The following is an 18,377-nucleotide window of genomic DNA, read 5'->3' on the forward strand; positions in this document are numbered from 1 at the left end:
TGGTGGAGGGGTAAACAGAGACAAGGAGGATCATGGGAGTTTAAACCAAATGTAAAAGTTGTAGATGATAAATCCCCATAAGTATAACATGTATAACGTTGTAATAGCTGAATTATAGCCATCGTGTGGAGCGAGGGACGTTTGAGAAAATCCTGTTGAGTTTGAGCATGAATGTCTGACTCTGAATCAGCAGCACGGCCTGCAGTGCACTAATTAGTCACGTTTACACCACTGTCACTGAGCATGAGTCTTGTATGAAAATGACACACGGGAGAATACCACCAGAGTGAACCCAGCAGGTGTGAGGTAATTATTTACTCCTAATTCTTTGTGGAGCAGAAGAAAGAAGAAAAAGAAACGTCCAGGCGATGAATAAGCAGCCAGTGGTGTAAAACTATTTTATTGTTACAGAAGAATGTTTTTTCTAACTAGGGCTGTCAGCATGAATAGGTGCTCTGTAGGTAAGCTACCGCAGCGTCTCCCTGTAGCCACAGTGATGGAAAAGAAACGGCACTACTGTTCCTTAAGAGGCTCACTTCACTTTCAGAAAAAAAAAAATCTGTGAAAACTCAGTTAATGAGTCAGGAGTGAAATTTGTCTCATGACATCAAACATTTCACTTACCTTTATTTATCTTTGTCTGATTTGGTAAATGGATGTGAGCTTGTGTAGCGCTTTTCTAGACTTCTGACTACTCAAAGTGCTTTTTACACCGCAGGTCACACCTACACATTCACACACTGATGGCAGAGGCTGCTGTGTAAAGTGTCCATCAGTATTAACTAATCACATTCATACACCTTCATGTGCAGCTGACAAAGCAGTAGAAGAAACTTGGAGGTTAAGTGTCTTGCCCAAGGACACATCGACGTGTGGCTGCAGGAGCTGGGGATCAAACCCTCGACGACGACTCTACCAACTGAGCTGCGGCCACCCTATTAATCTTTCACCTCCATCAGCCACAAACTGAGGTGTATATGAACTATTAATCCTCTCAAACGGGAGGTAGATCTGCACAGAAATCTCTTTAAGTCCTGCTGGCTGGAGATTTTCTTTTATCTGTATACTTCTATTGAAGCGACCGACTTCTTACCAACGTCTGAAAACAAAAAATCTGAAAACTCGTGTTCAGGGCGGTGGTTATCTTTGGTGTCTGCGTTTGAAAATCCTTTTTATTGAGGTTAGAAAGTCTATATTTGTATCTATACTTGTTCCCCCCTCCAAAAATAAGACTGTATTTAACTGAAGTTGAGCTTTCTGCTCTCCTATGTGAACCGCAGTCTTCGGTAATTGCATCTCATGGGACTCTGGCTTCATTTATCGTCCAGTGGAGAGGCAGAATCTCCGGCTGAATACATAAAACAAATTGGGGTGAAGTCGTACAAAAAAAAAAAAAAAAAGCTGAAGTTTTTCACTTTCTATACACTGTGCACTCAATTCAACAAATCCTTCAGATCAATAATTGAAACAAGCACTAAAGGCTTTGTGTTTTTCAGTCTGTTGTTACTGTTTTATTTCATCATGCATCGGGAGAGAAGAGACCTTCAGTTCGCTGAGTCGGCTTTCAAAGTGTGTCCAAACATCGCGGTCATCTGTTTGCTGAGTAATTAGCACAAGCGTGCATAGATACTGGTCAAAAGACAAAAAGAGGGAAGCAGTGAGTCTCTGAGCCGCCTTGTGATGAGGAACAATACCCCTCCTCCTCCTCCTCCTCCTCCTCCTCCTCCTCCTCCACTGGGTCAATCTCCTTAAGATATGATAGTCCAAATTTGCATATTAATTTTCCTTGACGCTGTTCTGTGTGGCACAAACTGATAAGAAGCGTCTTGGTGACTGGCTGTGTGTCCAACACAGTGTGACTCGAGGAGATAGCAAAAAAAAAAAAAAAAAAAAAAAATCAGTGTGCACAGCTGTGATAATAACGCTGTAATTAAAATAACACTTCCTGCCTCCATCCGAAATACAGCGCATGATCTTGTTCATCATATCAAACACATTGAGATCGTTTTTTTTAAACTATAGGTTGTCTCTCTGTTGTCTCACACATCAGTGTGTAAAAACGATCCAGAAGATTACAGGATCTATGGAAGTTATCAGAGTCAGCAGCTACAGGAACGGGAAGAGATTTCCTCCCGCTTCAAAATGAAAGATTAGCTTTGAAATTGCACAATTTTATCGTGACTTTTTTTTTTTTTGCTTCCAAAAAGCTGGCGGTTTCAAATATAGCTCTCCAAGTTTGAATTACAATGTTTACAAAAGGGATTTTTCGATGGAGAAGATTGAGGTATTGAATTTGAACCTGCTTGTTTGACTTAAGGATTACAGTAACAAGGAGACAGCAACAGTGTTGTGCTTTCACATTTATTGAAGCTGCACAGCTCCATATTTCTTTGTGCACAACTTTAATCGCATTTTTGTAATTTTGATCATAATCCAATCGTTGATGAAAACTTTGTACTAAATAAAGTACAATGTCATTCCCTCACTCTCTCTCTCCCCAATGTCTGACTTTACCCACTGTCTCTCTCTCTCTCTCTAAATAATGGCATTAAATTATAAATATGATGATAAACTTCTCTTTGGAAGGTTTGTAATAATACAAATGACATTTCATTACTGGAATATTGATAACATTATGTATATGTAGTTTCATCGTCAGAGTTTGAAGACTCAATGGAGGGGTGTGACGAGATGTCACAAGATTAAAACGGTACGATTTTTCTCATGGAGGTGAAAACTGTTTTGTGATATCAGTACATACAGTCGATGCAGAGCTGCAGACATCATGACTTAGTCTGATGTTGAACTTGTTTGTTTCGGGTGGCATGTGATCCACAGCTCATCAGAAGATGTGTGCATGTGCAGCCAGTGCCGACACACACACACACACACACACACACACACACACACACACACACATCCAGTAAATGAACGGGGTTTGTTTAACGTATTCAAAACTGTCAAAGCTCATACAAGAAAAAAAAATAGTAGTAAGTGATAAGAAATCCAGTAATCTAATCTCATAATTATATTTTAAGAATCATGATTTTTAAATGATGTTAAAAATTTACAGTTTGAGTCATGGTTAGCTGAATTTTTTTTAATATGCCGATTCCAAAACAGTGTTTCGTCTTGTGGGTTGAGTGTATCGTCACACCCCTTCTCAACAGGCTCCAAGTGTTGAAAGGATTTACATCACGCTCTTTTTAACAATGTCTGAACAGGGAGCAGTTAAATTTCTGAGCTTTTAAAACGTCCTTAAATAGGGCCATCCTCATTGTCAACAAAACATGAATAGAAATCTGGAGTAGTGAGCAAAAGACAAAGTGCACAGGAAGCGGGCACGTCTCAACGGCAGATTAACGAGACCCTAACAGAATTAGAATTTGAATATCAATGCAGGCCTGCTGCTTAACTGACATTAATTGCCACCTATTAGATGAGCTCTACACCCCTGTATTTTAAAAACAATCACCCGCTATCGGGACATTAGAAAACAGAAGAGTGGGAGGTGGAATGAGTGCTTAAAGCTTCATTTGTCAACTGGTGCCGTGTAAGTCTCACAATTAGAGAGAGAGAGAGAGAGAGAGAGAGAGAGAGAGAGAGAGAGAGAGAGAGAAAGAAAGAAAAAAATTAAAAGCCAAAAAAAAACCAACTACTCTCCAACTAGAAGATGCAAAGTTAACTGCAGCTTACATAGAGATTTTGTAATTTACAATGAAACATCTTATGTTTAACATCTTACACTTCCTATCTGTGCTTGGCAACACAGGTCTGACTTTACGCTATGACCAATCAGTGCAGTCGAGCCAGCACACGGCTAGCAAGAAAATCTGCTAACAGCCGCATGATGTTCATGAAGTTGGTTGAAAAGTTGACGCTTGCTTTTGGTTTGAGGATATTGTTTTATGAGCTGTTATAAATGGACCAGATCAATTTGTTGTCTTTCCTCTAGAGGTGCACCAGTTGTTCCCGGGTGCTGACCTGAGTCGGCCGATTTCCAGCTTGTTTGGCTGTAATTGGGGAACCGGCCCCTCAAATTTAACAGATTCTATGCTGATCACACATTCACACTCGAGAGCTGAGAGTTTCATGCAATCACTAACAAGACAGACAGACACACACACACACACACACACACACACACACACAAGTGCACGTTGCCCGCTACCTCTGCCCCTTCTGCTCGTCTGTGGCAAAAACTCCTCGTGTTGAAAAATGAATTTAAACAAAACTAACATCAAGCTTCCTCCTCACGCGTGCAACAAATGAAATCTGAAGTTATGGTGCTAATAGCCTTAGCGATTTTGACGGGTGCACCATATACAGAGGCTGCAGTCCTCAGCGCAGCGGCTGTGGGTTCGAATTCCACCTCGGCCCTTCGCTGCATGTCACCCGCCAACTCTCTACCCTGCAACATTTCCTTTCTCTCTTCAGCTGTCCTATCTCGTTGAGGCAAAATGGCCCAAAATGATGACGGAATAGAAAGAGACAGAGCTGGCTGGTGTGTGTGTGTGTGTGTGTGTGTGTGTGTGTGTGTGTGTGTGTGTGTGTGTGTGTGTGTGTGTGTGTGTGCATCTGGGTGTCATCAAGCTGTGCCCTCATTTCTCCCCTGACCAAACACAGCTGGTGAAAATCTTTTAATGGAGGTCGGACTTTCGGGCTCACTGAAAAAAAAAAATCAAACAGAGAATTCTCGAAAAATGTGAAACTTTATCGCAGAAATAATAAATGAAATGGAAAAAGGACGGATCATTAATTGTGTTAATTTTATGTTAAGCGGAGGTAATTGTCTCGCTATAATTGTCTTACTAAGGTGCAAGGGTTAGCTTAATAAAATGATGTCCTTGGTTTGATTCTCACTCTTCAAAAATTGAATAACAATACGTCACGATGTAACAGAGGCAGCGGGTTAATTAACAACTTTAACTTTCAATGTTACTACTTTCTCTTTTACGCTCGTATTGTTTGACTTTCCAAAACAGTTCATGATAGCAAAGCTACGAATAAAAAAGAAGTTACACTTTGACAAGGACACAACCACTTCCTGCCCCGACGCCCATCGGACCTTGTCGTCCCCACAACCGCCGCCGTCCTCATTCGTGCACGACCTGCTCCGACCTCCACCTCAGCGGAGAGGAAGTGTGGATGACAGGAACGCGAGGAATACAAAGGAGAGATCCTTCCTGCATGTTATGTCCATATGCTCTTTTTGTAAAGCGTCTCGAGATAACACTTTTTATGAATTGACGCTATCATAATAATGATTGATGATGATACTGATGCAAGACGGGCCACCAAAATCACGAGTTATAATCCTCTGTGCACCATGAACAGGACGATAAAGACAATAGATGTCGAGATAGAAACTTGCAGAGACGGAGCCATCCAACCAGCCGACCTCGACATCGTCAGGCTTCACTGTTAGAGGGGCGAGAAGTCAGTCCTGAATATCTTTGACAATAAACACTGAAAATAGAACGGGTGTTTCATTTGTCTCCTCCTTGTCTCACTCTTCTTATTTTCCTCTCGACTTTATCTCCCCCTTCTTCCTCTATCCCTCTCTCTCTTTCTTCCAGAGTAATTGATACGATATGAACACTGGCAAGTGTAATCTTCTTTTAATTAAGACCCGCTGCTGGCACTGCCTTCACACTGATAGTGACTTACGACTCTTCCTCCCATATTTCTTCCCCCCCCCCTCCTCCTCCTCTTCTATCATCTTGTTATTCCTCTGTTGCTCCTCCAACTTTGTCTCCCTCATATTTCTATTTGTTATCTCAACACTCAAACCCTTTCCTCTCACCTTTCACTTCCTGCCCTTCTTCTTATCATGTCTAACTCGATCATCCTTTTTTTTCTTCTTCTTCTGTCGATTCTGTCTCTTTCACTGCAGTCCCACCACCACGAAGAGGAAAAGAGAGCCCTCAGCCGGGAAATCATCGTCCTCAACAACCACCTGATGGAGGCCAAGATCACCATTAATAAACTCAGAGAGGACAATGTGAGTATCCAGGGATGAAACCCGAAACTCAGACTCCCACTGAAACCTCTGGCGGCACTGCACACATATCCTCTAAGTCATGAGACTCCACTTGGGCAATTATAATCGCCCTTCAGGCCAACAAAATAAGCAATAGCCTGGGGGGGGGGTTTCATGACCACAGAGATCCAGGGCCGTGGGGCATCTGCTTTCCTCAGCTGGTCAGTAATCCATCCTTGTTAGCACCGAAAAACAACAGTTGGCTTGAGAAAACTGAAATGATAACACTTCAGAAAGCTGTGTATTTTTCTGGAGAAAACACTTTTCAGTCACATTGGCAGTGAACAAACTATTGCTTAAGTCTCACATCCAATGTGTTTCGAAAGAAGTCCTGTATATTTGTGCTTCGAGGAGCCACAGCAGATAAAGGATTTAACTTTGAGCCACGGGGTGTTCCTTGGTGATTATACTGGAATCAATGGGCATCCTCATGCCGGTCAGAACTCGGAGCCAGGGCTGCGTTTGTTCTGAGCTCAGGGCATGTGGCAATTCATTTTCTTTGAAGTGATTTTCAACTGCAGGACAGGGTTAGGTAAGATCTTCTCTCCCAGGTCAATGGTAGTTTTCAGCACCTCTGAGCTATAGGGTATTTTCAGAATCCCCTGATCCCCCCCCCCCCGCAAGATCCAGCCAAGCTGATTGGAGTCAAGGTTCATTTTGAGTGGGAAGAGAATTCATTCCCATCGGAGTCAGCAGCCAGTCAGACACTTCCTCCAGGGGGGGGGGGCAAAGCTTTGAATGTGCTGCCTATCACACTGGAACAAGTAAATAAATAAGCTTTCAAATATGTCACACCCTGCTGGGAAAACAACTCCATTTATACTGCATACAATACATTCTATTTGTATTCATCTTAAACGGTACAACCATTCAGTCTACAGTAGGTTATAACAAGTGGATTGTTGAAAGAGCCTAAAAAGACACAGAGCAAAAACAGCAAAAAATGACTTGAGAACAACACAAAATACACAACCAATCAGAGAATGATTAAGACATGAATGACCCCAAACACACCAAATGATCACAAAGAGATGCAGCAGCAAATTAAGAGACCTTAACCCTCAGGCATCAGTTTAATTTAATACCCTCTTAAGTCACTAAGGACAAAAACGTCCACTTCCAAAAAACTGCTATAAAAATAGAACAGATTGATATTTTTTTCTACTTTTTTTTGCATAAATCTCTTAAACAACTCCAGCCCTGCTCAAAACTATCAAATATTGAATAATTATCAGGAATTTAACCCTTTAAATGCCAGAATAGTGTAATCAAACTGGCATTTAAAGGGTTAAATTCCTGATACTTATTCAATATTTGATAGTTTTGAGCAGGGTTGGAGTTGTTTAAGAGATTTATGCAAAAAAAAAGTAGAAAAAAATATCAATCTGTTCTATTTTTATAGCAGTTTTTGTAAATTGAACATTTTCGCCCTCCAATGTCCAAACAGGGAACTACATTTTAAATCTGATGCTACACAAAAACTAACAATGCATCAAAGTCAATATTTTGGATAATCTTTGACATATCCAAGACTGATTTAAAACAAATCCCCCAGCCACCAAATATTTGTTATATGGAAAATAACTAATTTTTGTGGGGTTTTTTCCCCATAAATAACAACAGTGACATCAAGTAATCAAACTGGCAATTAAAGGGTTAAATTCCTAAAAATGATTGAATGTTTGGTAGTTTTTCAAAGAGATTTATGCAAAAGAAAAGTAGAAAATATATAAATCTGTTCTATAAATAAAAAAATAAAAAATTTGCATTCAAAAATGTGTCAAGAGAGAGACTTTCTTACAAAAATGTGTGCCATATGCACTAACACATCCAAAATGATGGCCAGATGAAGAGGAAACTTTTGCCCAAATGGACAAAAACGTCCATAGTGACGCATGATGGTTAATGTACTTCAGAAAGGCAAGAAGACTTCAAACTGGAGGAAAATGAACCACATACAGAGACAAAACCAAAACCAAAACGAGCACAGAAATAGACTAAAGAAACATGCCAAATAACTGCCAGGTTTATGTTTAGCCCGAAGAAAGACATTATATTCACTAAGCTAGACACAAGACAAAAACCACAATATAATAAGTACTGTAGACCCGACATGCCACCATTCATCTGCTAACAATACCAGGAGACACACACTACACGATGCATATAAACTAAGACATCACACTAAGGTCTTAAAGATCTATTTAAAGTGCCCTGAAAACTACAGTAGCCCCAAATGTCCCCCCGGCGACATGACAAGAAGACATAATAGTGATTCAGAAAGCCGTCACCGTTCACTCTGAAGTGTCAAAAAGAAGCCTTTGATGTGAGGGGAAGCGTTGTCAGGGCTGGGGGTGCGATAGGGAGAGGCACAGGGAGGCTACAGAGCATTGAGAGCTGACCTTTAAAAAGTGGATGGATTTCAGAGAGGAGAGGAAGGAAAGGGAAGCCGGCTCAACCAGCGTTTACCGCCCACACACGTGCAATTGAGGAACACACAGAAAAACAATTAAAATGTCCATCTGCTGCGGCAGTAGGCGAACATTTCATTCTGTTCTGAAATTTAAGGGGGAAAAAAAACAACATTCATTATAGAAGGAAAAGCACACAGAAAGATATAATAATGCTGCAAAACCGTCCCCGAGCTGGACTGTGTAGATAACTAAATGCACAGTTTCAGACATGTTTCAGACTTTACTGGGCAGAAAGGAGATTACATTACATATGAGAACATGTATGTCCACCCAATAAAATAGAACTGCAAAGGTGAGAGATACATGCTAATTTATTCAGGGAAGGATGGGCGACTTTTTGACTTTTTTCAGTAGATGTCGCCGTTGAGCACCAGCGTGAAACCAAAACAAACTGTGATCTAGACATCAAAATAAGCAGTGAGTATGTTATTTTTCTTTTCTCTAGTCGTTGACTAAAACAGCTTTATACGCAAGGCCGTCCCGTCCGTGTAAACATGATGTAAACACAGCTCTGACAACAACACAGTCAGCGGGACTCGTGCTTCTCACTCATTGTGAACAGCCATGACTCAGAGAGGCATTTACAGAGGACATACTGGATGTCTAAAATGTCACACATTCTTCCTTTAAGGTCTACCAACATCTATTGATGAACTCATTCCTGAGACTTGACAGGTCACTAAATCAATGAAAGGCCTTATCCAATGGGCTACTCCCAAGTTTCCAATGCAGTAGGTCATTGACCACCATTGGTCAAATATTTTTACCCCAATCATCCAGGACTTCTTGATTGGCTTTCCCATTACTGGTAATACTTGTATAAATACCTCTCAATGATAAATGGACACATTTTAGATTTGTTGTTGATGTAGTACCACACTAATATTGCATTTATAATGTAATACTGTGTAATTATCCCCCCCCCCCTCCTGAAGTCCCCCATAATTAAAAAATAATTACCCAACAATTAGAAGGCTGACATTTTAAGTGTGACAGATTTTCTCAGAGGCGTTGGAACACAATCCCCCCTTGGTCAAACGCTTAGCGAAGCCATCAGCCCGCCAACATGAAACGACTTTTTATGGTGTGAATGATGTGTTTGAGGATATTTCTTTCTGCCTCTTACAGGACCTGTACAGGAAAGACTGCAACCTGGCAGCCCAGCTGCTGCAATGCTCCAAGTCTCACTACAGAGCACACAAGATGTCTGAGGTGAGCTCCCCAACACTGCTGCTACAACGCCAACAATGGTTCAATTTCCATCTGTGCTGCAGCGTATATATGGGGTTTAGTGACCCGGTCTTCAATATAAGGTGACAGAGAAAAGACTAGAAATGCCATTATTTTGTTAAACTTTAGAAAAAATGTAGATTTTTTTATTTTACTTTTTCCAAAAATAATATGAGAGAGTCAACTGACACTGAGATAGTTTACATTGAGGTTTGATTTCATCATGTTTAGTCTAGAATTAATCTAATGTGTGTACTTCTAGGCCAACAAAAACATGTGAATAAAGAGTGCGAGTGGCCATATTGTACCTTTCTTTCTGGAATTAAAATTATCTTCCTTTTTTAAAATCTGACGTTAGAAAATGTGCCCAATTTCAACCGATATATATCCCATCTAAAGACTACATAACAACTAAGCAACTTTCCTGGCATTTCAAATCCAGTTTCAATGGTTCAGTTTTTCTTCACTAGAATTTCTATTACTGTAGAAAAGTATTTTTTAAGAATTGTGTTAAGAAATATATTTCTACCAAAATCTAACCTAACTGTGAGTTCAGAATCAAAAAAAAACATCTAATACAAAGTGAATACAAAGTGGTGTGCTTTGGCAAACGTGTCCTCGGTTAGGCTCGATGGATATTCATCATCCTCCCTGAAAGTTTGCTTACATGTTGAGTGTACAAATGAACTGTTCTCGTAGTGTTATTGCTGCAATGGAGGGCGGCTCCCAACATTGTGTCTGTGTAACACTGAAAGCCTTGGTGAGTGGTTTTCCCAATAAGAGGGACTCACTGTGCTCATGGCCTTTTCAGTCAGATTAATGAAGGTCTGCTGTCTGAAGTGCCATCTGTCTGCATCCTGGCGGTGCATAATGCATGAAAGAATGAATGAAAACCTGGTTTGAGACAACACCTGATGCACACAGGGAGAAAAGTTCTACCAACTCATTCGTGATGAAGAAACAATTATTGGATAACATTAAGGCTGAGGAAATAGTCAAATACAAAAGAAGACAATGTTGATTAAAAACGATTAAAAAAAGACTCATGGTTGTTCAACCCAGCAACATTGGTTTTGAGTTTACCAATACATACTGCTATGCTAACATTATAGCACTTTAAAACTAAAACTACTAAGTAAAACAATGATACTCTTTAAAGGTCCCATATTATGCGGCTTCTCCTACCTCCTCCTGTTAGCTGTAGCATTAGCCGCATGTAACGCTCGGTTCTAGCCCCCCTCCATAAAAATGTGTCAGTGCGGCGTCATTGTCAGTGTGAGATCACTGATCTAAGTCCATTGGCTCGTTGTGGCAAGCCCTGCAGCTCATGTTGAAATTTCCGAGAACCGTGCTGAGCAACTGACCAATAACGACAGAGCGGATCGGCAGACCAATCAGAGCAGACTTGGCCCACGTGGGGTCTAACAGTGTGGGCTCAACAGAGTGCAGCTGACAGACTCAGAGCGTAGAGGGAGCAAGGAGGAGCAGTACATGAAAACAGACACTTTTTTCAGACTTTAGCTATTGTGAACGTACAAAAGTAGGAACATAGATTAAATATACGAACCCCAAAAAGGGCAGAATATGACCTCTTTAACTTTCATTTTATCAATCATCAACTGGTTGAGAAATTCCTCCAAAGACAATCATTTGTAGCTTCAGCCTGAGATCAGTGGTTCCCAATCATTTTTACTTGGAGCCCCTCCCTATCTAAAAACAAGTAGAGGCCCCCCAAGGACCCACTTGTAAAAAAGGGATAAATTGCAGTCAAAAAATAAAATCAACGATAATTGTTTTCATTGATTAAATTCCACCAGATTAGGCCTACAGACTCATTCTACCCCCTCAGGGAAGCCTGGACCCAAGTTTGGGAATCCATGTCTTAGATTACAGGTATAATATTCTTCTTTCGCTTATGTTAGAACCTTTTACTGTATTAATAACAAAACAGTAGGTTTTAGCATTAATGTACACTACCTAGCTACTCCTGAAAAACTGCTAATGACAGTTTTCAAATGTCAAAATCCAAATAAAAACCTAATAATGAAAACTGATTTTATTTCCTTTTATGGTAAATTAAAGACCCTTTTAAAAAAAAATCTGCCACTTTTATGATTTTTAAACTGCACAAGCACAAAAAATGAACCAGTAAAGGCAGCATTATGTATTAAGGTAACAGCTCAGCACAGTCCATAAACAATGGGTGATTTTATTGCTAATCAATGACCAATAATCCATCAGAGGAGAAACTGTTTGTGTCATGGAAATGTAAAAAATCTTTTAAAAGCTGATTATGATTAATTAATTTTTTGAGCGTAGTTGAGAATTGATAGTAAAAGCCAGTTCAATTAAGCCCCATTAGACCCCCTACTCTTAAATGGAGCAAGACCAGTAGACACGGGTGCTTGTCACGTGGACTGAAACTGTTAAACCTTGTGACTCTTAATTAAGATCTGCCTGAGATAGCAGCTAATGCTGAGCTAGCTTACTTGGAGCACACACTGTATATTACCCCCTCCCTCCTACAGCCTCACCTACTTTCCATCTCTATTCCCTCTGGGAGAGGCAGCTGCAGCTAAAAATAGCCCTGACTTAAAAAGATGCAGGTTATTTTGTGCCGAGGCGAGCTTCTATTTCTTAACAAAGCCGAGTCAGTATTTTATCTTTTTTTTTTCTATTCCCAGCTGGAGACCTAGAGCACTGGTTTAATTTGAATCTAAGCCATTCCCTGTGGAGCTGATACGTGTTTGATGGTAGACAGAATAAAGAGACATTGAAAAAAGAAGACTGAGAGAGAGAGAGCGAGTGAAAACTCTTTGGTCGAGAAGGCACTGGAGCAAGAGAAGGAAGATGAAAGGATTAAGAAAGGGAGGAGAAAAAAGAGAAATCAGTGTGGCAAGAACAGTTCCTACCGACCCTGACCAGCTTTAATTGGCACAAAGAACCCGTCTGTAATTGACAGGAACAGTTTTTCCTCATACATGCACCAATCAAACAGATTATACGTCCGTCTGCCTGAGCGTTTGAGGAAGAAAGAGAAACAGAGATGATAGAGAAAGACAAAAAGACAGTTTGTATGGATGTCTATATATGAAAAGCATTTGATGGATTTCCCTCCTAATGATCTTTTTGTAATAAATTGATGAAGTTAATATCAACAATTGAAAGGAAAATGTATGAAATGAAACAGAGGATCATGTTGGTAGAAATGGGAAGCAAACAAATAAATAAATAAATCTTGTATTCAGCAGTTCTCTGACAAGTTCATTAGGTGGGCAAAGTGGTGCAGTTCCCCTAAGATACACAAACTGGTCTGGAACGTGTGAACTTTGTGAGAATGAATTACTTTCTAAACCAGAGCTATAGATTAACGTCCTTGAGGAATGGCTCTAAAAATACCTTTGGTGCAGACACAGAAAGCTTAGAGTGCAATTGTCGAAAAGATTCAAGTTTCTTTGTATAAGTTATTGAGGCTGTTTTGGAAAACTTGAACTTCTGTATTAACTTTATTTCCCAAAATCATCTTACTTCTTTGTCTTTTTTCCCCCGTTTGTCTACCCTGTCTTAGCTTCCACTGGACTTCCAGGAACGTATCAGTTCCCACATGGAGAAACATAATCGAGGCGGTGGAGCCACTGTGGCGGTTTCCCATTCAAATTACGCTGATGCCGTGCCCACGGCCGTAATAGCCAAGGTCCTGGAAAAGCCAGAACCAGGAAACAGTTGCCCCGTCACACGCTCACCCAGCCCACAGCCGCAGGATGGAGACTTTCTCACAGCTACAGAAAGCTCCGATCACCTGAATCGCCGCATTGCGTATAAAACATCCGACCTGTACTGCAGCGATACGGCCCTCTACTGCCCCGAACGATGGCAGGATACGGAGCGCAGGCAGAGCGTCGACCTACACGGCCCCAACCTGCTCCATCTCCACGCCCAGAACTCCACGGACAGCAACCCGGATGAGGAGGCCTACCACTCTGGAAGCTTCTCCCACCATGAGCCTCAGTCACCCTTCCACCACCAAGATGAGTTCGGCACCGGCAGCCTCCCCGCCTCCAGCACTTACTCGAGCTTCAGCCTCGCATCGGATGACAAGGGAGGACTAAGTGGTGGTTGTGGGCCCACCGCGAGCAGCACATTATCCTCTTCCCACCAGGGTTTGTACATGGAGTGGCGGGATGGTGGCAGCGGGGACTATGGGCGCAAAAGCACATCCTCGTACGATAAAGACAGCCCAAGCTTTCCCAAGTCCCTGAGTATCCAGCACATGGTGACCTCCAGGAGCCCCCAGAAAGTCACCTCGCCGGCATACACAAGGACAGCTTCATGCTTCAGTGAACCGTACCATTCCAGCACGCCGCGCTTGGCCTCCTCTCGCAGCATGGGATCCACCACCGGACTTGGCCAGACTCGAGGCGGAGCCCTTGATAGTCCGGGTGACATCCAGGTCCCTGAGGATGACCTAAGCAGCCGCTGGAGACAGCTCAGTGTAGAAGACATCAACACGTTCTCTTACCATAACATCACAGGCCGGGCTTCTCCGTACAGTTTTTCCGAGCGCCAGTTTGCATTGGGCCCCTCCAACAAGGTCAAGGGAAACCTCTACAGCAGCTTCCAGGAGGGGGACGACGTCTTCCACAGTCGTGCGCTGGACCAGTGTTTCGATCTGGGATCCCCTTCGCCCAGCCGCAGTGCGAAACCAATGGAGCATCGCAAGCAAGAGAAAACCTCAATGCTGTACAGGTCTAAGGATGACAGTCAGGACTCCGAGTGCAGTCTGCAGTTCCTCTCAGGGAGCTCAAAAGCACAGGAGAGCAGTGGGGGAGCGACGGCGTCGAGCAGTGCCAAGAAGGACTACGTGAATCTGAGTGCGGACAGCTCGCCCGAGTCCCTACTCCAAAGCTCCCTCGAAGCATCAAGCCTCCAACACTACCCCAGCCCCAGACCGAGTGTCCGGCCCCGCCCAAGCTCCAGCTCGGCCATTAGCATCGGCCCCGCGCTCCCAAAGAAGACGTCTCCAAGATACCAAAAATTTGGCAGCACAGGACTGACGAGAAAGGACAGTTTGACCAAGGCGCAGCTCTACGGTACACTGCTGAACTGAGTGGCAAAAAGCAAAGATTTCCATTTTTATGCATGATGACTATGATTCCCTAACTTACCGTACTGTATTGTACCGTTTGTCTCAAAAGTTTCCTGCAGCAAACACATGCTTGGTGTAATGGGGTATTAGGATGTTGTTGTTTTATGTATCTCTTTGCCAAGGCACGTTTAACGCAGTCTGCATCACTTTTTATATTGTATGTCATGCAAAGGTGTTGCTGCCTGAAACCAGCTAAGTTTTTGTTCTGATATTAACAACCATATAGAGCCACCAGAATAAAACCACAGCACAGACCCGACTACATAAATTTAATGTGCGGTATGCTCTTTTTTTTTTGGAGTAAAGTACTGTTAGTAAAACCAGCAAAAGACCATTAACTCCTGCGCTAATATATACAGTATAGATAATGGAATAAAGCGTGTGTAATGGAGTGACTTAATTACACATGTTTAGGGGAGGGGGGGGGGGCGTTATCCATTATGTAGAGTGGACCCTGCTGACTGTAAGCTGTTAAAAATATTTAGTTATCCTCTGCTTTCTCTTAAAGTGCATGCTTTATAATGCATATAAATAGGATGTTAAAACACATTTGCAGCTCAATTGTTTTCACAGGGAGGGCATCTGTAAAAAGCACTGACTAAAAGTGTTTTTATTCATTGGCTGAATAAGAGATATGCCAACTTGAAAAGGTGAACTGTATTTAAATTCCATGTATTGTATAAAAGCAAGGCACAAAATTGTGTTTGGAGTTCCTTCCTGGTGTTAGATTTCAAACCCCGTTAATTGGAAACGTAGAAATATCTGATCTTGTTTGTTGGAATATTTGGCCCTTACATGAATGTATACAATATAAAATGAATACTTTATAATGCCATTAAAAAGAAACGGAACTCTTTCTGTAGATATGATTAAAGTGCAAAATGGAATTTTTCTTATTTTTCTATTAAATTGGGATGATTTCATCTCAGCCAGTGCTGCACAGTAGTTACCTTCCAAGCAGGACTCTTGTGAAATTGCCTTAACAACTGTGTAAATACTTTATGTATGTCTTCACTATTGTTACTATAAATGTACACTACTGTTACAGCAAATGTTCTTCCTGTCAGACATGACATACACATCTTATTGGCAAAGGATTAGGTTTGTTGTTACACTGGGGATATATTTAAGTGAAGGTCTGCATTGAGTTAAAAACAATGATGCTTAATCCCTGTCTGAAAAATCTAGCAAGCACCGCCAAATCTCTACCCTGATACAAACTCTAGTGTCACAGACTAAAAGACAAAAAAAAGTGCTGGGTGTTCTTGTTTTTCTGGAGGGATTAATTGGAATATTCTCCGGGCAAGCTGGCTGGCAGTTCTGCAACGTTTGCACAAAAGGTTCTGGAAAAAAGTGTACTCGCAAGGTAGAAAGAAACAACCGATCAAAAACAAACATGTGCATTCAGTGTGTTGTTTTTATACCAGCATGCTCAATTAGAGAAACACTGTGAAAATAGTCCAAGCCTGTGTTTATATACGTGCATAAAAGGGGTGAAGACATGCTAACTGAGATTGATGATGACAGTCCCCCCCCCCCACATCTGTGCATCCTTTGGCCTGCTAGATCTTTAAGAGTTTTGTTTTTGTCCTTCGTGGCTAAAGATCTGAAAGGAATGGCAAACTGGGATGAGTTTCATAATGAGAGCTCTTCCCTGCAGAGGACACAATCCCATTTTTTCTGGAAGGCAATGCTTCTACCTCTCCCATTCCTGCAGATCAGTTAACTGCTTTAAGGCTGTTTTTTAAAAGACTTTAAAAAAGGAATCACCACTTTTACGACACATGACTCATGTTCATGACAAACTGCATCGCATTAACCATGAAAAGTCTTCAATCACACACTGAATAAGCGTCGAAAGAGATGAAAAAGTTTGCAACCAATCGAAGTAATGTACAGGGATCAAGAGGATATATAGTATTTTTTAAGAGGACATAATGTTTGAAATGGGATAAAGACACACACTGATGTTATTACACAATGACTTTTTTAATACAGTTTCAGTTGGTGTTATATTTATTGAATGTTTTGACCCGGAATGAAGAGGCTGAAGTGGTTCTGTCCTGTCCTACCTCCAGCTCTGTCCAGGAACATCAGGCCAGCTGTCTAAATGTCGAAATGTGTGTCTGTCTGATGCATGGTTATATATTTTTGTTGTATGTTTATTTACTTAATAAAGATGGGTGTTTGGAAATGCATCATGGACCTCGATGGAAATTCTTTTTCACAGTTTATTTTTAGGGACCTTAATCCTTTTGATACAGAGGATCGCAGCGGGACACTCATCAATCAACCATCCGTATACCGTAAAACTTCTAGTCTATGAAAAGAGCCTGCCTTTATTTGGAACAGGCAACAATGCTAGACAGGCTTTTAAAACTTGTGCAAAGCAAAGATGGGAAAAACTATCAAATTGCAAATGTGTGCCAAAAAAAAAAAAATGGAACTGTGTTTTGGGTCTTGCTTTGTAAGACAGTATGCACACCTGCAAACCTTCACGGCCTGCACACGAGCATTATTCTGTATTTTTACCCAGATGTTGAAGTTTATCTTTTTTTTTTAAGTCTTGCTGCTTTTTCTCCTCATCTTTGATCCACACACTATTTCAATACTAAAATAATTCTAATTGAGAGCCGCCTTTATTTGTCAAAATGTGCGGCAACACCAGGCGAGTAAAAGGGACCGGGCCTTAAATTGGGATGGGCTTCTAGTTGAAGTTTTACGGTATGTTATAAGAAAAGTGAACTTTAAAGAGAAGTTGCAGGGGTTTGAGTTTTCCAGAAAGTTGAGTTAAGCTTTGGAAGCGTTGCAGCTTGTGTTCAGAATTCCTTTTGCTTTTCTTAAGTTTTTTTTTTTTTTTTCATTTTCATTCTTTCCTTTTTTTTTGCCTTTGACCAACTCTTCATTAATTTATAAATGTGAATATGATGATAACAGAAGACACAGATTCATAGCTCACCTGTTAAACGCTGAAGAAGTAACATCCCAGTTCTTCTGCTGATGAGGATCTTACATTTTTTAGTTATCTACTTATAAACTTATATTAACAGCCTGGGCTTTTAATTACTTCACCCTATAAAATGAATCTGCCTTTATGTGAGACAGGCATCACGAGCCTTGAATGATTTTCAATCAAAACTTGCGCACAGCAAAGATGAAAAAGACTGCAAAATAAAAAAAATTACATCAGAAATATATATATTTTTTAGGTGGACTAAATTAAGATATCAATAAATAAATTCAATGAAGAATCACTGATTTTCTCTTTGGAAGACAGACAATCCATACCAACAGGGTGCACCGCCGGGGGGGGGGGGGGGGGGGGGGGGGCAAACTAATCAACACTATATGCGTCAGGGCCTATAATCAGTTATTTGAGGTTTTACGGGATATGTGTTTTTGAAGCCTTATTGTCTCATCCTCTCACATTTATAAGACGTAAGTGATCTGATCTCTGCTGCTCGTCATCAACTAAACACAGCAG

General features: G+C 41.2%; 1 protein-coding gene across 3 annotated transcripts in view; it reads left to right on the plus strand.

Annotated features, from left to right (window-relative positions):
- Positions 1–16,635, plus strand: part of LOC132993379 (brain-enriched guanylate kinase-associated protein) — a 45,341-nt gene extending 28,706 nt beyond the window's left edge. For all 3 annotated transcript variants that reach the window (XM_061063193.1, XM_061063192.1, XM_061063194.1), the window contains 3 exons: positions 5,897–6,004; positions 9,646–9,729; positions 13,316–16,635. In XM_061063193.1, coding sequence (XP_060919176.1) covers positions 5,897–6,004; positions 9,646–9,729; positions 13,316–14,854 — 1,731 coding nt within the window. In that variant the 3' untranslated portion in view covers positions 14,855–16,635. The remainder of the gene's footprint in view (positions 1–5,896; positions 6,005–9,645; positions 9,730–13,315) is intronic.
- Positions 16,636–18,377: the final 1,742 nt, after the last annotated feature.

Source organism: Labrus mixtus, chromosome 18 (genome assembly GCF_963584025.1).
Source record: "Labrus mixtus chromosome 18, fLabMix1.1, whole genome shotgun sequence".
Taxonomy (NCBI): Eukaryota; Metazoa; Chordata; class Actinopteri; order Labriformes; family Labridae; genus Labrus; species Labrus mixtus.